The following is a 20,380-nucleotide window of genomic DNA, read 5'->3' as shown; positions in this document are numbered from 1 at the left end:
AATACCGTACCCCGGGTCCAGTGGAGGAATCCGGATCTTTTAATTATGAGGAGCCTATGTTAGATGAGACAATATTTGATGTTTAGGAGATTTAGGTTATTCATATTTCAATGTATGGACTGTTTTGAAATGACGACTGTAACGAAAATCCTGATAAGAAGTGTTATGATTCTGATGTAGGTTAAAACAGTCACGGGCGTTGATCGTGTGTACATACGTGTATTGGTTTGTCTTATTCCTAGGATATCATTGAAGTTTCCTTTTAGTGTTTAATAATGGTATGAATTGTTTAGTCATTTTTAGGGTGGATTGTTGGAATTATTATGAATAAATGAATAAACAATATCCCCATTTTAAATAGAATTGTAACTAAGTAAACTTATACTCTGTTTTATTATATCTCCATCACCATACACCCACACATACCCACATAATGTGCTCTCCATCACCATACACCCACACATACCCACATACTGTGCCCTCCATCACCATACACCCACACATACCCACATACTGTGCTCTCCATCACCATACACCCACACATACCCACATACTGTGCCCTCCATCACCATACACCCACACATACCCACATACTGTGCCCTCCATCACCATACACCCACACATACCCACATACTGTGCCCTCCATCACCATACACCCACACATACCCACATACTTTGCCCTCCATCACCATACACCCACACATACCCACATACTGTGCCCTCCATCACCATACACCCACACATACCCACATACTTTGCCCTCCATCACCATACACCCACACATACCCACATACTGTGCCCTCCATCACCATACACCCACACATACCCACATACTGTGCCCTCCATCACCATACACCCACACATACCCACATACTGTGCCCTCAATCACCATACACACCCACATACTGTGCCCTCCATCACCATACACCCACACATACCCACATACTGTGCCCTCCATCACCATACACCCACACATACCCACATACTGTGCCCTCCATCACCATACACCCACACATACCCACATACTGTGCCCTCCATCACCATACACCCACACATACCCACATACTGTGCCCTCCATCACCATACACCCACACATACCCACATACTGTGCCCTCCATCACCATACACCCACACATACCCACATACTGTGCCCTCCATCACCATACACCCACACATACCCACACACTGTGCCCTCCATCACCATACACCCACACATACCCACACACTGTGCCCTCCATCACCATACACCCACACATACCCACATACTGTGCCCTCAATCACCATACACACCCACATACTGTGCCCTCCATCACCATACACCCACACATACCCACATACTGTGCCCTCCATCACCATACACCCACACATACCCACACACTGTGCCCTCCATCACCATACACCCACACATACCCACATACTGTGCCCTCCATCACCATACACCCACACATACCCACATACTGTGCCCTCCATCACCATACACCCACACACTGTGCCCTCCATCACCATACACCCACACATACCCACATACTGTGCCCTCCATCACCATACACCCACACATACCCACATACTGTGCCCTCCATCACCATACACCCACACATACCCACATACTGTGCCCTCCATCACCATACACCCACACATACCCACATACTGTGCCTTTTATCTCCTTTGTTTGTTGTGTTTTATACCTCCCATGTTGATTCAGTACTTTAGTGTTCCAGTTCCTTATTTGAATATGTGTTATTTAGCTAATTATACTTTCGTGGAGTGCTCTCTTATCCATTTATAAAATAGAAAGTGGAATATTAATTATTGTGCTGGCTTGTCCATCTCGTTAGTCAAAAGGGGTTTCAGCTGTGCTGGCCCAGGTGCTCCAGTTGCCTTGAGAGATGTGGAGGGCTTAGTTGTCTCTCCCCATTTGAGTTGTAGAAAATCAATATTTTAACCGATCTTCCCTGTTTTCATTTTGCTCTACTTTATGGTTTACTTCCTGTCTCCAGGTTTGGTTTGGGTTTTTCTTTTGTTTGCCTCTTCTTGGGTGAATTTAGTGGGTCTCATGGTGGGTGTCTTTTATGATCCAGTTGTTGTTGATAGACAACTTTCAGTGGACACCCACGTGACTGTCTTTCAGAACCTGTAACGGTTCTCTTGTGGTGAAGGAGAGTCGGACCAAAATGCAGCGTTGTGATGATTCATGTTATTTTAATAAAGGAAAACCTATACATGAAACAAAATAATGAACATGTGAAAACCTGGTGCAAACACAGAGACAGGAACAATCACCCACAAACACAGAGACAGGAACATTCACCCACAAACACAGAGACAGGAACAATCACCCACAAACACAGAGACAGGAACATTCACCCACAAACACAGAGACAGGAACATTCACCCACAAACACAGAGACAGGAACATTCACCCACAAACACAGAGACAGGAACATTCACCCACAAACACAGAGACAGGAACATTCACCCACAAACACAGAGACAGGAACATTCACCCACAAACACAGAGACAGGAACATTCACCCACAAACACAGAGTGAAACCCAGGCTACCTAAATATGGTTCCCAATCAGAGACAATGACTAACACCTGTCTCTGATTGAGAACCATATCAGGCCAGACATAGAAATAGACAAACTAGACATGTAACATAGAATGCCCACTCAGCTCACACCCTGACCAACCAAAACATAGACACATACAAAGCAAACTATGGTCAGGGTGTGACAGAACGCCTCCTAAACCTGTTTTGTTTTGGTTGTTGTCAGTGACTCTTTGTTAGTTACCCCCTTCTGTTTGAGCGAAAATGTTTGGTTTCTTGCTGGGGAGGGTAACAACTATATAGTGAACACATTTTGGCTGGAGTCGTATATAGGGAATAGGGTGCCATGCACATGTGGATACACAGACCTGCGAGTAACTGAGGCTCTTCATGATGAGTTTAGAATTTGTGGCCCCCATCAAAGTTGCCCATCCCTGGTCTACTTGGACCTTCCAGCTACTTGGTCCTCCAGCACATTCTCTACTTGGGCCTTCCAGCTACTTGGTCCTCCAGCACATTCTCTACTTGGGCCTTCCAGTTAAGCACTTTGGCCATATGTACACTCATGTACTTGTACAAATTAAACTGTTAAGAACTACTCCCCAATACTGCTTCACTGACATGAGGATGACAACACTTAAACCACATTATCCTTCCCTGCAACTTGGCATGTACCAAGGACATAACAATGGACGACAGCCAATCCCTGCTCTTAAACACAAAACAATACAGGCATGTTGATCCTTGAGTTCTAACAGCTTCTAGTGAAGTTATTTTCTCATCAAATAAAACAGAAGTGAAGAGCAGGAATGTAAGAGTGGAACAGGACAGTTTCCCAGTAAGGGGTGAAGGACAATCCTATGATTATGTAATGAATTCTTAGCTAATGCATTTAAGACATTATAGTATAACATTCTTAAGCAAGCTAATTAGCTTATATTTTTTGAATTCTTTTTTTTTTAGAAAGAGATGTTGAAAATGGGCATGGATTGATTCAATTGATTAAACCAACCCAAATACGTGTAGCTACACTCTTAGAAAAAGGGTTCCAAAAGGGTTCTTTGCATAGGGTTCTACCAAGAGACGTTTTCATCTGAAGAACCCTTTTTGGAAAATGATGGTTATTTAAGGTAAAGGATTCAACCTAGAACCTTTTATATCCTGCAAACCATTTTTGGAAGAAAGGGTTCTTTGATGATTATTTGGAAGGAAAGAAGGGTTCTACACAGAACCCTTCTGAATCTGAATAAGCTTTTTATTGTACCTTTATTGGAAACCACATACATGAGAACCTTACAGTGACATGCTAGCGGCTAGTCCACTGTTACAGCACAGTGTACTGTTGTAGAGAGAAACCTACATAGAATTCACATAGAAACCTGCTTTTTATACAATGCATTGTGATTATGGACTGGTTGGCATAGTTGGTTCCAGCTGTAATAGGACGCTACTGTATTTAATCAAACTAGGAAACAAACTGTGGGTGTATTTGGAATGCAGTTCCTGTGTCATTGTGAGAAGGGGGTGTGGCAAAGACAGTCCTCTTATAGGCTTGTGACTGACATATCCCCTTCAGAGATTTAGCACTGACTGAGTCCCAAGGATCTGGAGGAAGAAACGGTGAGAACCTGGTAGCTATAGAAGCTCTTGCAGATTACGTCAACAGAGATATGAAATACTGCTCTTCAGGATACACTGGATAAATATATTATGGGATAGAAAATGTCACATTTCATGCTTTGAGTGAAATGTAGTTTACAGTAGTTTGAATTGATGCTATTGAGAAGGCTTGCTTGGACTTGCATTTATTACTTTTTGTCTTTGTCCTTTCTGTTTGTCCTCAGCCTGAGACACCATTCTCAACCATCTCCTCATCTGTCTCCTTGACCTCTTTGGACTTATAGCTATGGCTACATTTGCCTCAGCAACAATTTTTTTGGTGAAGAACGTGGATTCTGATGGCAACCTGATACCTGTGTCCTCCCTGAACAACTGTGGCAAGTTGAAACCTCTCTCACTGGTTCTCAAACAGTCACCTTTCTTTATGAAAACCAAATACATGCCTACTAAGTTGACCCTCGATGATGTGTTTACCAAAAATACACCCTTAAATCCAGGTAAACTCCTGATGCCTCATTTATAACCGTATGTTTCACAGTAAATATCAGCGTGCGACATTTCTTCAAATACGTACACAGGAAAATATTGAGAATTATAAACTTGGCGCATGTCACTTCCTAAAACTGTCCTCATGAATGAACATTAAAGTCGAAATCACACAAACGTTTATTTCTCATAATGGTAATAGAATGCATATGAGTGAATGTGAGAAAACAGACGGTTTACAAGCATTAATGGTGTCATCAATGTGTTGTTAAAAGCGCCAATGCTGATAAGTTTAACTATCAGTGCCAATACTATGTATAGGCTAGGGCTAATGATAAACGGTGTAGCAATGCATGAATGCAACAAAATCCTATTCATTAACAACTGGATTGTGTTTCAGAATGATATATCAGCTGTCAATGTCATTTCTTTACAGTAGGCTATCACAATAGTAGCTTAATAAAGCCGAGTTGATTGATAAAGTATTTTCGTAACCATATAACGTACCGTAAAATGTAACAGTTGAACAGACAGATTATATTTTACAGTGAAGCATTGAGTTCAAAAATTCTGCTGACAGGTCCAAAACTATTTGCCATTGTTTTTTGTAATTTGAGTAATTTAGCAGACAATCTTATCCAGAGCAGCTTACAGGAGCAATTAGGTTGAAGTACCTTGCTCAAGGGCACAGATAGATTTTTCACCTGGTTGGCTCTTGGATTTGAACCAGTGACCTTTCGGTTACTGGCCAATGCTCCTAACCCCTAGGATACCTGTCGCCCAGAAACTGGCATAGTCCTTTGGCGAATACAGCATAAATTATTGCAAAATATGAAAACATTCTGTCAACACCTCCAAAAACATCTGATCAAATTTGCCATTGCTCACTGCTGTTGCCTAATTCCAATATTCTCCAAATGATACAGCATTATTGTCACCATAAAAGGTGAATAGGTGCTTTCCAGGCAGAGTTATAATGCCTGTTCACTCACACAAAGTTTTCAAACGGGTCTGATGTATAACGGGAACTGCGACTGTATGGTGTCTGCCAAGTTTTTAAATCTCTATTTTTAACCATAGGCCTACATATTTGTTTCAGAAATTGCACACGCAGCAAATATTTTTGTGTGAAATTTTGTGTGAAACTATTGCGTAAATGTCACACTAAATATCTGCTTGCACCATTTCTGAAAAGAATACTATGTATAAAAATATAGATATTTATAAACTTGACACAAGCAGATATGCATGTTTCCCATTATAAATCAGACCTGTAGTAAAACTCTGCTTGGAAAAGTCCTCCATTCACCTTTTATGGTGACAATAACGCGGTATAATTTGGAACTATTGGAATTAGGCAACAGCAGTTTCTAAAAGAAAGAGCAATGGCACATTTTATCAACTGTTTTTGGAGATGTTGGCAGAAAGTTTGAAACTTATTCTGTATTTGGCAAACGACTGTTTCTGAAAGAGGAGACAATGGTAAATGGTGGTGGACCTGTCAGCAGAGCATTTCAATTCAACATGTGTTGCATTGACTGGACTACTTGCTAATTCTGAGACATTGTAAACGAGAACAAATCAAAGAAAATACACAGCAGCTTCCTCACAGTGCTAGCATATATACTTCAATGGAAAAGATCAATCACCTGTTCAATTCAGCTGTGTAGCCTACTATAAACTGCACTGCCCTTGCTGTCTCTGCCTGGCCGGTTCCCCTCTTTCCACTGGGATTCTCTGCCTCTAACCCTATTACAGGGGCTGAGTCACTGGCTTGCTGGGGCTCTCTCATGCCGTCCCTGGAGGGGGTGCGCCACCTGAGTGGGTTGATTCACTGTTGTGGTCATCCTGTCTGGGTTGGCGCCCCCCCTTGGTTTGTGCCGTGGCGGAGATCTTTGTGGGCTATACTCAGCCTTGTCTCAGGATGGTAAGTTGGTGGTTGAAGATATCCCTCTAGTGGTGTGGGGGCTGTGCTTTGGCAAAGTGGGTGGGGTTATATCCTTCCTGTTTGGCCCTGTCCGGGGGTGTCCTCGGATGGGGCCACAGTGTCTCCTGACCCCTCCTGTCTCAGCCTCCAGTATTTATGCTGCAGTAGTTTATGTGTCGGGGGGCTGGGGTCAGTTTGTTATATCTGGAGTACTTCTCCTGTCCTATTCGGTGTCCTGTGTGAATCTAAGTGTGCGTTCTCTAATTCTCTCCTTCTCTCTTTCTTTCTCTCTCTCGGAGGACCTGAGCCCTAGGACCATGCCCCAGGACTACCTGACATGATGACTCCTTGCTGTCCCCAGTCCACCTGGCCATGCTGCTGTTCCAGTTTCAACTGACCTGAGCCCTAGGACCATGCCCCAGGACTACCTGACATGATGACTCCTTGCTGTCCCCAGTCCACCTGGCCATGCTGCTGCTCCAGTTTCAACTTCCACCTGACTGTGCTGCTGCTCCAGTTTCAACTGTTCTGCCTTATTATTATTCGACCATGCTGGTCATTTATGAACATTTGAACATCTTGGCCATGTTCTGTTATAATCTCCACCCGGCACAGCCAGAAGAGGACTGGCCACCCCACATAGCCTGGTTCCTCTCTAGGTTTCTTCCTAGGTATTGGCCTTTCTAGGGAGTTTTTCCTAGCCACCGTGCTTCTACACCTGCATTGCTTGCTGTTTGGGGTTTTAGGCTGGGTTTCTGTACAGCACTTTGAGATATCAGCTGATGTACGAAGGGCTATATAAATACATTTGATTTGATTTGACTGCCTATGTGATTGCATAGCCTACAGCAAAACCTGAAATAAATAGCCTATCTATTTACTAGGCTACTAGGCTAAATTAAATGAGAGATGCGAATGCTAATTTGATGTATGGCTCCTTCAGGTACCCATTACAGCCAGAGAAGGTGAGGAATGTAGTCTGCCATCATGATCATCATAAAATAAATAGGAAATAGATTTCTGTGTCTATTTATACAGTATTAGATTCCAAAAATAAAACACAGATTTTCAGTCTTCTCACTAACGGCACATGGCTCCTTTACAATACTTCAACCACTAGATAGATATTGTGTGTACGTGTGGTCTAAAGTTTGCAGGAAGCAAGTTCAGTTTTTATAAAAGCAAACTTTTGTTGTATTTTAAGTTTATAAATCAGTCCATTTGATTTATAACAGGAAACATGAGTATGTGTGGCATGCGCCAAGTTCATAAATGGCAATATTTGTATAGGTACATAATATTTGGATGTGTCTGTTATAGATATGTGATGAATGTGTCTGTTATAGATATGTGCTGTGGTATAATAGCATAGAGTCCATTCAAATGTTGAACTTTCCCTCAGCTGTCAAGGAGTCTGAATTTGTGGAGTACAGTGCGACATCTAGTGACAGCCGAGATGCCAGCATAGACGTGGAGACAAAATTGGCGGCAGATGCAGTTATTGTAAACTTTAGTGTGGAGGCAAAACACGCCTCCACACACAAGTCGTCCTTTGGCAAACTGAAGAAAGAAGAGGTTGACCTGAAGTGGTTACAAAACAACTCAAAACATAAGTAAGCTACCTTTTTATATAGAGTCATAAAGTAGATCAGAGTCAATGGTTAGACATCAGAATGGGGAAGAGGAAGTTTGAAAGGAAAGTTACAAGTGGGTCTTTGTCCATGTGTGAACACACACTATGATCAGTGAAACATGCTGAAACCTTTGTAACATAATGTGACTGTGCCCCTGGGAGTTGAAGTGAACAACATAACTCACACAAAATTCCAGCTAAAAGCGGAAACAATCAATTTGATGCGAGTCAACTTCATGCCATTTCCAAAACCTTGTATTTCTGTCGAGCGAGAGACAGTTTCAGGGACTTAAACTTACCGGCACCCCTAACTTACCCTAATGGAGAAAGTTCCAGATTTTTGTCTAAATTGATTCAACGGCAGTTAACCTAGAGGGTAAGAGAGCTGGGCCAGTAACTGAAAGGTCACTGGTTAGAACCCCCAGAATCCACCCAAGGTGGAACAATCTGCCGTTCTCTTGAACAAGGCAGGTAACAACCCAAAAACACATGCTCCCCGGAGACCGATGACTTGAACGTCGATTCAGGCAGCTACCCGTGACTCTCTGATTCAGAGGGGTTGGGTTAAACGCAGAAGAAACATTTAGTTGAATGCATTCAGTTGTGCAACTGATTAAGTATCCCCGTTGCATCATTTATTTGTGTCTCTCCTGCAGGCTTCTGGACATGTCCCACTATCTGATCCAGAAGGCCCGCAATAGTAGGTCTGTGTTTGGGGTGGTGATGGAGAGGATTGTGACGAGTGAGCCGTGCTCGATAAGAGAAAAAAAGCATCAGACTGGAAATTGTGGTGCTGAAGGGAAGGTCACTGGAGTCCCGGTAGGTGTGATAACAAGAGTAACCAGCCAGCCAACACTTCTCAAATAACTGGTGACTGAGGCAGCACACCACTGCAGGCAAGCTGATATCCAACCCATGTGTCGGTAGCCGACATGGTGGTATGACGATATCCAAATCACGATAGCGTATCACAGATTTAAAGTGCAAGTCAATTAAGTCAATTTTTGTTGTAGAAACATAAATGGTTTGTTTCTGATTAACTCTAGTTTTTGGTTTATTTACAGGTGTCTGGAAAGGGGAAAGGCAAAGTACAAGAAGTCAAAGATGTGTTCCTGGAGATTCCTAAAAACACTGTCATTGCCTATAGCATTGATGAGATCATGGTCCAACTCGATGGACACTTTGGTGAGGGAGTAGTTCATTAAAATAACTTGGATTCTTTGGTTTTCACTTTGGTATACCTTCATCGATCTACTAGTACAAAGCCACTCTATCCTTCAATGTGCTTATCCAGTACGCTGTCCAGTCTGTCTGTGGTTATAACTGGTTATATTCTATTACAGACACATTCATGTACACTGTTAAATTATATGTGAGCTAAACATAAACAAAATATATAATATATACACTGAGTGTACAAAACATTAACCTCTTACAGGTAGGCGAGACGCTAAAGTCTCAACTGGCCAATTGCCTGGGGAAATGCAGAGCGCCAGATTCATATAAAATGCTATACAATTCAAACTTTCATTAAATCACACATGTAAGATACTCAATTAAAGCTACACTCGTTGTGAATCCAGGCAACATGTCAGATTTAAAAAATGCTTTTCGGCGAAAGCACAAGTAGCTATTATCTGATAGCCTGCACCATCTGCACCAGCAGTGAACAAAGGAGCTAGCATATTACAACCCTGCAGGCGCTACACAATACGCTGAAATAAAATATAAAACATGCATTACCTTTGATGAGCTTCTGTTGTTGGCACTCCAATATGTCCCATAAACATCACAATTGGTCCTTTTGTCCGATTAATTCCATCCATATATATCGAAAATGTCCATTTATAAAGCTCGTTTGATCCAGAAAAAAACAGCTTACAAAAACGCAACGTCACTACAAAATATTTCAAAAGTGGCCTATAAACTTTGCCAAAATATTTCAAACTACTTTTGTAATACAACGTTAGGTATTTTTAAACGTTAATAATCAATCAAATTGTAGACGGGGCAATCTGTATTCAATACAGGAAAGAAAAGAAACCAGCACTGCTTTTCACATCTTGCGCAACTCACAAAAATGTCCCCAGTTCCGAGTTGGTCTACTTCTTCATTGCACAAAGGAATAACCTCAACCAAATTCCAAAGACTGGCGACACCTAGTGGAAGCGGTAGGAACTGAAAATAGGTTCCTATGAAATATCCCATGGCAAAGACCATATAGGGAACAGAGAGGGGCAAAAAAAAAAATCTGAACAGTTAGTCCTTGGAGTTTTGCCTGCTACATAAGTTCTGTTATACTCACAGACATGATTCAACAGTTTTAGAAACTTCAGAGTGTTTTCTATCCAAATCTATGAATAATATGCATATCTTATATTCTTGGCATGAGTTGCAGGAAGTTGAAATTGGGCACGCTATTTATCCAAAAGTGAAAATTCTGCCCCCTAGTTTTATTAAGAACACCTGCTCTTTCCATGACAGGCTGACCAGGTGAATCCAGGTGATGCTATTATCCCTTATTGATGTGAACACTTTCCTAATATTGAGTCTTTGCCCTCATAACATCCTCAATTCGTTCAGGGCATGGACTCTACAAGGTGTCGAAAGCATTCCACAGGGATGTTGATCCATGTTGATGTCAATGCTTCCCACAGCTGTGTCAAGTTGGCTGGATATCCTTTGAGCGGGAAAAACCCAGCAGCATTGCAGTTCTTGACATAAACGACGTGGGCCTGGCACCTACTACCATACCCCGTTCAAAGGCGCTTAAATATTTTGTCTTGCACATTCACCCTCTGAATGGCACACATACATAATCCATGTCTCAATTTCCTCAAGGGTAGAAAATCCTTCTTTAACCTGTCTCCTCCCCTTCAGCTACACTGATGAAGTAGATTTAACAAGTAACATCAATAAGGGATCATATCTTTCACCTGGTCAGTTTGTGTTGATGGGTTCTGACTTTTCTAAATAATGTTAATTTCAGGTATCCTATTGAAATATTGAGTGCCATAGTCTGTTTCTAAACCAGAAGTTAATGCTTATTAACGGGGCGGCAGGGTAGCCTAGTGGTTAGAGCGTTGGACTAGTGTCCCGGAAGGTTGCAAGTTCAAAAACCCCGAGTTGACAAGGTACAACTCTGTCGTTCTGCCCCTGAACAGGCAGTTAACCCACTGTTCCTAGGCTGTCATTGAAAATAAGAATTTGTTCTTAACTGACTTGCCTAGTTAAATAAAGGTACAAATAAAATAAATTAAGCTTGATTTGAATTGAGTCACTGATAAGGGTGGAGAGATGTGGTTTAGTGAGGAATGGAGGTCAGGTATTGCCGGCATCACTTAATTTCATACAGCCTTGTTAGTCCAGGAAATAAATCAAAGGCTATAACATAATTAGGATGATAACATTCTCCAGATCAGGAAATAAACTATACAAAGTCCTAGTGTACAAGTGTAGATTCAAGTTCACTGGTACGTCATTGGTCTAAAACCATAATCTAACCCTTCTATGTTCACTGGTTACAGTACATCATTGGTCTAATACCATGTTCTCTTGGCTATAGAGGTACGCTCCTTTGGAAAGGGTGGGTTTGAAAGAGCCTGGAAACTTGTAGGTGCATACAATATGCCCAAGGTCGTGTCGCTCCCAAAGGAATGCATCCTTCATCAAGGTAATGATGTGACTGGATTGACAGAGCAGCTATGTTTCTCCCTTCCCCATTTTCCTTACAGTTGTAGTTTAAATGAATCTGGTGATTTGATTGATGTGGTAATTGTTTGTATACTGTAAGTCTAGTGATGCTGTAGTGAATGGACTACTCTATGTTGTTATTTGGGTGAAGCAGAAGCCCTAAATGTCAAGCCTATCCTTTAGTTACAATTGCAGCAAATTTGTTGTAACCTTTTAAGTAATTCATAGAAAATAACATACTTTGAAATAGTGGCAGTTGAGTCCTGTGATTCTCTCAATCTGGATACAAACTTTGTGTTGTTTACCACTGGGCACAGATGTCAGTCAGTTCAACGTCTAGTTTTGAATTACATTTGATTGAGGCTGTAAACTAACATGAATTCAACAAACACATTCACCATGTCTTTGGATTTAGGTCAAAAGTAGGTTGAAAAAATACTACATTCTATTACCTTGATGATTTTCCCACTTTATTCAACATCACTACATGTACATTTTTTGTTGAAAGTACTTGGAAACAATGTTGTTTCAACCTGTTTTTGTTTACAGTCTGTTGTGTGTTGACAGAACTGGCGAAACTGAGGGGTCATTTCCAGGTGCTGTCATCCCTGCCAACAGCTAAACGTTCCTCTCTGCTCCAGCTCCTCAAGACAACCATGGAGGACAGAGAGGCATTCAGTGTACTGGAGAGTGTGGTGAGGCACTATTACTGATTACAAGCACTTAAAATAAATCAGTGGAGCTTTAGAGAAAAGTCTCTGAGGTACTATACCACTCAGTATTTCAGTTCCTGTCTTGAGCTCTATCCTTAAAACTTCCCTTCAGTTTCTCATCTACACTCTTGTATGGCCGTCTCTCTCCTCACAGCTGGATCAGATGTTGGTTGATGAGACGCCTGACATGGATGATCTTATGGAGGAGACTGAGAAGCAGACAGTCCAGACCATACTGGACCTTTTACATGAGTCTGATGGAACAAATGAGGGCCAGACATACGACGAGTCACCCTCACTGCTCTGTTCCATCAACCTCATTGTCAGCGCCATGAATGGTGAAATAGAGCAGAATTACATTACATCATCAGTTTATCATTACGTGGATCAATTCTGTTTCAACAACTTTTTTGATAATGACGTAACTTAACCTTTGACCCTGTCAACTGCGACACTTCCCGTTCCAGTTTCATGTCATGTGTTCACACGGCTCCAAATGAAGAAACATTCATTAGTAGCACTGGTGCTCCCATCTTAAAAAAGTGTGCATATTTATTTTGTAGAAATGCCAGATGGGTGTCGCTCTGAGTTGGGATCCTGTTGCAGTCCTCCAGTCTTACAGGCCCTGCAGATTCTGGTGAGTTCACACTTCCCCTTTTGCTACACTGGTAAACAAGTCTGTATAGTTCTTCAAAAATACTGTACACTTAGCCTGGTAAACAAGTCTGTATAGTTCTTCAAAAATACTGTACACTTAGCCTGGTAAACAAGTCTGTATAGTTCTTCAAAAATACTGTACACTTAGCCTGGTAAACAAGTCTGTATAGTTCTTCAAAAATACTGTACACTTAGCCTGGTAAACAAGTCTGTATTCAATACTTTACTGTATGTCCCAATCCCAATCATCAATTTTTTTCTGACTAATCATATCAGATCTTTTTCAGAACTGATCTGATTATCTAAACGCAGCCATACAGGCATAATACAGCCGTATATAATCTTATTCCTGTGCTGCTTGTCCTCCAGGTGCAGCATGTGCCGCAGCAGGGAGTGGGGAGACCCTCTCTCTGAGAGATGCAGGTCTGGCTGTTCTGACTGAGGAGGAGCTGTATCAGAGGACAGAGAGTCTCTTTGGTCTCTTTAAAGTTACACTGAAGAGAGAGGAGGACACACTGAGGACAGAGATGAAGGACCAGCCTGGATACCTTCCTCTAGTCATGAGTATCACTGTGAAAGGCCTGGCCTCTTTAGTGTAAGGAGAGAGAGACCATGCATTCATGATTTTACTCCTGCGCTAGGTGAGCTGAAGAACTAGTGAACAACAGTGTATGTATCCTTGTAATGTTTTCAGTAAAGTTCAACAAACGATATCAGACGTCTCGACCTCCATTCTTCTAGTCATTAGATAATACAACATAAAGTGGGACATTACAGAGGGGGGGGTCCTACGTTTGAGCATTGTCAAGTGACCCACATGACAATAACAGAAACAGAATCCTGTTCAAAATCCTGTTCACCAGAATCATGTCCCAAAAACAAGTCTGTTATTCTTGTAGACTCATTTGAAGGTGTAAACTTTCTCACATTACTGTGCTACCAGGTTCAAAAAGTATAAGAGGAAGTCCAGCACCGTGGTAATCTTGATGTCTAGAATACCAGTGTGATTAAGTTGTTATTAATTATTCTTTTTAATAATGATTCTTTACTCAAAGATAACATCCCCAATGCTCAATATGTGGAGTCAGAATGATGGTCCATTCCTGTGATATCTGTGCGATTCAGTGTTTGAACAACAAAGACATTTTGTCATCAGAAACCCTATGCGGTGTGTGTGTGAGTGTGTGTGTGTGGGTGAGAGGGTATGAGTGGGTATATGTGTGGGTATGTGTCTATACATATGAATGGGAGAGTGAAGGAGGGTGAATATTAATATGTGTAGGAGGGTGGGAGAGAATGGGTGTGTGGAGGACTAAGCTATATGTTGTGTGTGAATGAAGGAGAATGGATGAGGAAGTAGAGGGGAGGTGGTGATAAACTGGTTCTGGTGGGTAAGAGGGTAAGGATGGAAGGGTGGGACAAGCTTGGCTTGGGGAGGCAAGGGGGAGTAATGATGGCAGATGGGGTTAAGCGTGGCTTTGGTGGGGTTAAGGGGGGAGAACAGGGAGGGGGGGTGGAGAGGGATGGATATTGTTAGAGAGAGAGAAGGAACAACTTAATTATACTACGATGTCATTGTATTTCTTTATGACTTGTAAAACCTTTACAACATGAATAAGAGTTCAGGACAGATCAGGAAAGGATGTTGATTATTATTATTATTCCTTGTTTGTCATTACAACTAAGATGTAATGGTTATTGGTGAGAATGGAGAGGGGCTATATCCAGGGGATTCGGATTGGGTGACTGTCAGGGCATCAGGCACTTTTCTGAGGTGAGGGGCTATATCCAGGGGATTGGGATGGGGTGACTGGGAGTGCATCAGACACTTCTCTGAGTGATAGAATCATTTGTATGTTTAAGATAATGACTAAAGTATTCCACCCTGACACCATATAATTGTATGAAATGTGTTAGAGTCATAATTCAATCATGTGTGTGACTAGGCCATTGTGTTACTATTTCACAATATGAGCTGGGTATAGTTGAGACATTCAAGGCCAACTGAACTGTCGACTTGTGAGAACTCTGGAACCAATAACAGGAAAGAGGCCTCCCCAACCTAGGTAGGGGAGTAACTGTTAGAAACGGCTAGGCTTGCAGAAGAGAATGAGAAACTTTGTGTTAGTATTGTGGAAAAATACAGCCCACCTAAGGAGAGGTGGAGTTTCTTCTGGTGTGTGTGTGTGTGTGTGTGTGTGTGTTGTAAAAAGATTGTGTTCTCATTTTGAAGTCAGAGCGCTCTCTGAATAAAGTATTGATCTGTTGCATAATCTGAGACTGTGTCTAATTCTTTATTAACCGGAGATTTGAGACCTCTGGGGGAAATAGCCAAAGCTTGAGTGATAGTTGAGTTCAACCATTGGGATGAACATTCTCGTGACACTGAGGTGAGGGGCTATATCCAGGGGATTGGGATGGGGTGACTGGGAGGGCATTAGACACTTCTCTGAGGAGAGAGGGGCTATATCCAGGGGATTGGGTTCTGGTGACTGGGAGGGCATTAGATACTTCTCTGAGGTGAGAGGGGCTATATCCAGGGGATTGGGATGGGGTGACTGGGAGGGCATTAGACACTTCTCTGAGGTGAGAGGGGCTATATCCAGGGGATTGGGATGGGGTGACTGGGAGGGCATTAGACACTTCTCTGAGGTGAGAGGGGCTATATCCAGGGGATTGGGATGGGGTGACTGGGAGGGCCTTAGACACTTCTCTGAGGTGAGAGGGGCTATATCCAGGGGATTGGGATGGGGTGACTGAGAGGGCATTAGACACTTCTCTGAGGAGAGAGGGGCTATATCCAGGGGTTTGGGATGGGGTGACTGGGAGGGCATTAGACACTTCGCTGAGGTGAGAGGGGCTATATCCAGGGGATTGGGATGGGGTGACTGGGAGGGCCTTAGACACTTCTCTGAGGTGAGAGGGGCTATATCCAGGGGATTGGGATGGGGTGACTGGGAGGGCATTAGACACTTCCCTTAGGTGTGCGTGGGGCCTCCACCAGAGTATGTTAACGGTGCGGAGTTGGAGCGGAGCGAGGAGCAGAGATTCCCAAAGGCTGGAGCGTGGGCTTTCTCTGCCGCTCCAATTTCGCCCCAGTAGCGCTCACTTCACGAGCTCTGGGCATGCCCGCCCCAGCATGCATTTGTAGTCTACTTTGTGTGCTGCTGTAGCCCCTTGCTTTAGCTACTGTCATGGAGTTCACTCAATATTTTCATAAAGAAACTGATAAAACACACAGGTGCTAAACCAAGGTGACTTATAAAGATGAGGACCAAGAGCAAGAGAGAGAGAGTGTGGTGATGCAGTGTCCACTCTTATGTGTAAGGCTTGGATGCCACCTGCTGGTAGGTTATAGACCGGATGCCATTGTTCCATGCGGCATATGGCAGTTGTTACGCGCTGGCTACATGAAACTTCCACAACTAAAGAATCATTGTGGAATCTGAAAAGACAACCCAAAAGTATGATGGTGTACTTACTACATGCACATGCTAAAAAAAGGAATGAGGTGGGTAGATAACGAAGTGTGTCATTGGAGCAAAGAATTTATAAACTAAAAATCATCTAATTTTTGTTCTTTTTTATTTTATTTATTTAACCTTTATTTAACGAGGCAAGTCTGTTAAGAACAAATTCTCATTTACAATGACAGCCTACCTGAAGGCAAAAGGCCTCCTGTGGGGATGGGGGCTTGGATTAAAAATAAAAAAAGATAGGACAAACACACATCAAGACAACACAACACAACATAAAGAGAGACCTAAAGACAACAACATAGCGAGGCAGCAACACATGACAATACAGCATGGTAGCAACACAACATGGTAGTAGCACAAAACATGACAAAAGCACAAAGGGCAAGAAGGTAAGAGTCAATAATACATCACACAAAGCAGCCACAACTGTCAGTAAGAGTGTCCGTGATTGAGTCTTTAAATGAAGGGACCTTTAACTCTTGATTCTAGCCATCCCGGATCCGGGATCGTGAATACAGCCTCAAGCTCATTACCATAACGCAACGTTAACTATTCATGAAAATCGCAAATGAAATGAAATAAATATGCTAGCTCTCAAGCTTAGCCTTTTGTTAACAACACTGTCATCTCAGATTTTCAAAATATGCTTTTCAACCATAGCAAAACAAGCATTTGTGTAACAGTATTGATAGCTTGCGTAGCATTTAGCGTTAGCATTGAGCAGGCAACATTTTCACAAAAACAAGAAAAGCATTCAAATAAAAGCATTTACCTTTGAAGAACTTCGGATGTTTTCAATGAGGAGACTCTCAGTTAGATAGCAAATGTTCAGTTTTTCCAAAAAGATTATTTGTGTAGGAGAAATCGCTCTGTTTTGTTCATCACGTTTTGCTTAGAAAAACCCCAGAAAATTCAGTCATTACAACGCCAAACTTTTTTCCAAATGAACTCCATAATATCGACAGAAACATGGCAAACGTTGTTTAGAATCAATCCTCAAGGTATTTTTCACATATCTATTCGATGATAAGGCATTCGTGGCAGTTGGGTTTCTCCTCTGAATCCCATGGGAAAATGCCTGCAGCTGAAGATTACGCACCAATTTAGACAAAGGACACCGGGCGGACCCCTGGTAAATGTAGTCTCTTATGGCCAATCTTCCAATGATATGCCTACAAATACGTCACAATGCTGCAGACACCTTGGGCAAACGGTAGAAAGCTTAGGCTCATTCATGGCACATTCACAGCCGTATAAGGAGACAATGGAAAACAGAGCCTAAAAAATTCTGCTCATTTCCTGTTTGAAGTTTCATCTTGGTTTCGCCTGTAGCATGAGTTCTGTGGCACTCACAGATAATATCTTTGGAGTTTTGGAAACGTCAGAGTGTTTTCTTTCCAAAGCTGTCAATTATATGCATAGTCGAGCATCTTTTCGTGACAAAATATTGCGCTTAAAACGGGCACGTTTTTTTATCCATAAATTAAAAGAGCGCCCCCTATATCCAAGAAGTTAACAGAATGTGACTGGCAGAACGGGTGTTGTATGTGGAGGATGAGGGCTGCAGTAGATATCTCAGATAGGGGGGAGTGAGGCCTAAGAGGGTTTTATCAATAAGCATCAACCAGTGGGTCTTGTGACGGGTTCAGAGATGACCAGTTTACAGAGGAGTATAGAGTGCAGTAATGTGTCCCATAAGGAGAATTGGTGGCAAATCTGATGGCCGAATGGTAAAGAACATCTAGCCGCTCGAGAGCACCCTTACCCGCTGATCTATAAATTACTCCGTAATCTAGCATGGATAGGATGAATCATGGTTAGTTTGGCAGCTGGGGTGAAATAGGAGCAATTGCGATAGAGGAAACCAAGTCTAGATGTAACTTTAGCCTGCAGCTTTGATATGTGCTGAGAGAAGGACAGTGTACCGTCTAGCCATACTCCCAAGTACTTGTATGAGGTGACAACATCAAGCTCTAAACCCTCAGAGGTAGTAATCACACCTGTGGGGAGAGGGGCATTCTTCTTACCAAACCACATAACCTTTGTTTTGGAGGGGTTCAGAAGAAGGTTAAGGGTAGATAAAGCTTGTTGGACACTAAGAAACCTTTGTTGTAGAGCATTTAACACAAAATCCAGGGAGGGAGCAGCTGAGTTTTAAGACTGTATCATCTGTATATAAATGGATGAGAGAGCTTCCTACTGCCTGAGCTATGTTGTTGATGTAAATTGAGGAGAGCGTGGGGCTTAGGATCGAGCCTTGGGGTACTCCCTTGGTGACAGGCAGTATTATCTACACAATAGGCCATCATTGATTTTGGCCCAATAGGCTTAGCTTATTCCCACATTCAAGGAGCTGTCCGTTTTGATTTGGGTTATTTTACCTAAAGACCTACCAATAGAAGAAGAAAACAATACGCTGCATCCCTGGCCAGCCTGACAAGAGTGGCCAAAAGGGTGTTAAGCATCCCCAGTGAGGTCTGCACAACGCATCACCGGGAGCAAACTACCTGCCCTCCAGGACACCTACACCACCCGATCTCACAGGAAGGCCATAAAGATCATCAAGGACAACAACCACCCGAGCCACTGCCTGTTCACCCCACTATCATCCAGAAGGCGAGGTCAGTACAGGTGCATCAAAGCTGGGACCGAGAGACTGAAAAACATCTATCTGAAGGCCATCAAACTGTTAAACAGCCATCACTAACATTGAGTGGCTGCTGCCAAAACCTTAACATGACTGCTGGCAATGTCATTATTTTTGTCACTATCTACCAATGGTTGAATTGGGTTATTGTTCTTTGTACATGCACCGAGCTTCCAATGGCAGGAGCCAATCAACAGGGTAAATGAAAAAGACCCAAATAAAACGTATGTGAAAAGATGTGGTCAAAGTATAAAACTTTGCTGTTTTTTTATTTATTTGTATTTTTACAACAACCAGGTCAGAGAGAATAAAGTAGACGGCACGGGTCAACATTTAGATTGATGACCCTGTGTCCATGATGACGTGTACATGTCCAAATATGGGCCTCCGGCCAGGACATCATGTTCCCGTTGTCACGTGTTAGACGGTGTGTTATTTTATATCTATATTGCCTCTATTCTTTTGAAGTTGTCATGCTGATTGATGTCTAGGGACCTGGTTGAACTGGGGGGGTTCAGTGTTTGAACTTTTGAAAGAGTATGGCCCCACACCCCCAGTTTTATTGTAGTTATCTATGAAGCAGGAATGTCTGGGAGGGAGTGAGGGAGTGAGGGAGGGAGGGAGGGAGGGAGGGAGTGAGGGAGGGAGGGAGGGAGGGAGGGAGGGAGGGAGTGAGGAGGGAGGGAGGGAGGGAGGGAGTGAGGGAGGGAGGGAGTGAGGGAGGGAGGGAGGGAGGGAGTGAGGGAGGGAGGGAGGGAGGGAGGGAGGGAGTGAGGGAGGGAGGGAGGGAGGGAGGGAGGGAGGGAGGGAGGGAGGGAGGAGGGAGGGAGTGAGGGAGGGAGGGAGGGAGGGAGGGAGGGAGTGAGGGAGGGAGGGAGGGAGGGAGGGAGGGAGGGAGGGAGGGAGGGAGGGAGGGAGGGAGGGAGGGAGGGAGGGAGGGAGGGAGGGAGGGAGGGAGGGAGGGAGGGAGGGAG

General features: G+C 43.0%; 1 protein-coding gene across 2 annotated transcripts; it reads left to right on the top strand.

The window, feature by feature from the left end:
* The first annotated feature begins 4,073 nt into the window (after positions 1-4,073).
* Positions 4,074-13,993, top strand: LOC109877998 (gasdermin-E). 2 transcript variants are annotated; one of them, XM_020470231.2, is made up of 10 exons: positions 4,074-4,171; positions 4,396-4,668; positions 7,987-8,197; positions 8,874-9,036; positions 9,282-9,402; positions 11,783-11,890; positions 12,478-12,605; positions 12,778-12,961; positions 13,187-13,260; positions 13,650-13,993. In XM_020470231.2, exons 2-10 carry the CDS (start codon positions 4,458-4,460, stop codon positions 13,692-13,694), a joined length of 1,245 nt encoding a protein of 414 aa, XP_020325820.2. In that variant the 5' UTR covers positions 4,074-4,171; positions 4,396-4,457; the 3' UTR covers positions 13,695-13,993. The 2 variants fall into 2 exon arrangements, with proteins under 2 accessions (XP_020325820.2, XP_031668082.1); XM_031812222.1 differs by having other exon boundaries at positions 12,460-12,605.
* The last annotated feature ends 6,387 nt before the right edge of the window (positions 13,994-20,380 follow it).

Source organism: Oncorhynchus kisutch, unplaced genomic scaffold (genome assembly GCF_002021735.2).
Source record: "Oncorhynchus kisutch isolate 150728-3 unplaced genomic scaffold, Okis_V2 Okis02a-Okis13b_hom, whole genome shotgun sequence".
Taxonomy (NCBI): Eukaryota; Metazoa; Chordata; class Actinopteri; order Salmoniformes; family Salmonidae; genus Oncorhynchus; species Oncorhynchus kisutch.
Note: the sequence above shows the minus strand (reverse complement) of the source record. Positions and strands in the feature narration are given on the sequence as shown.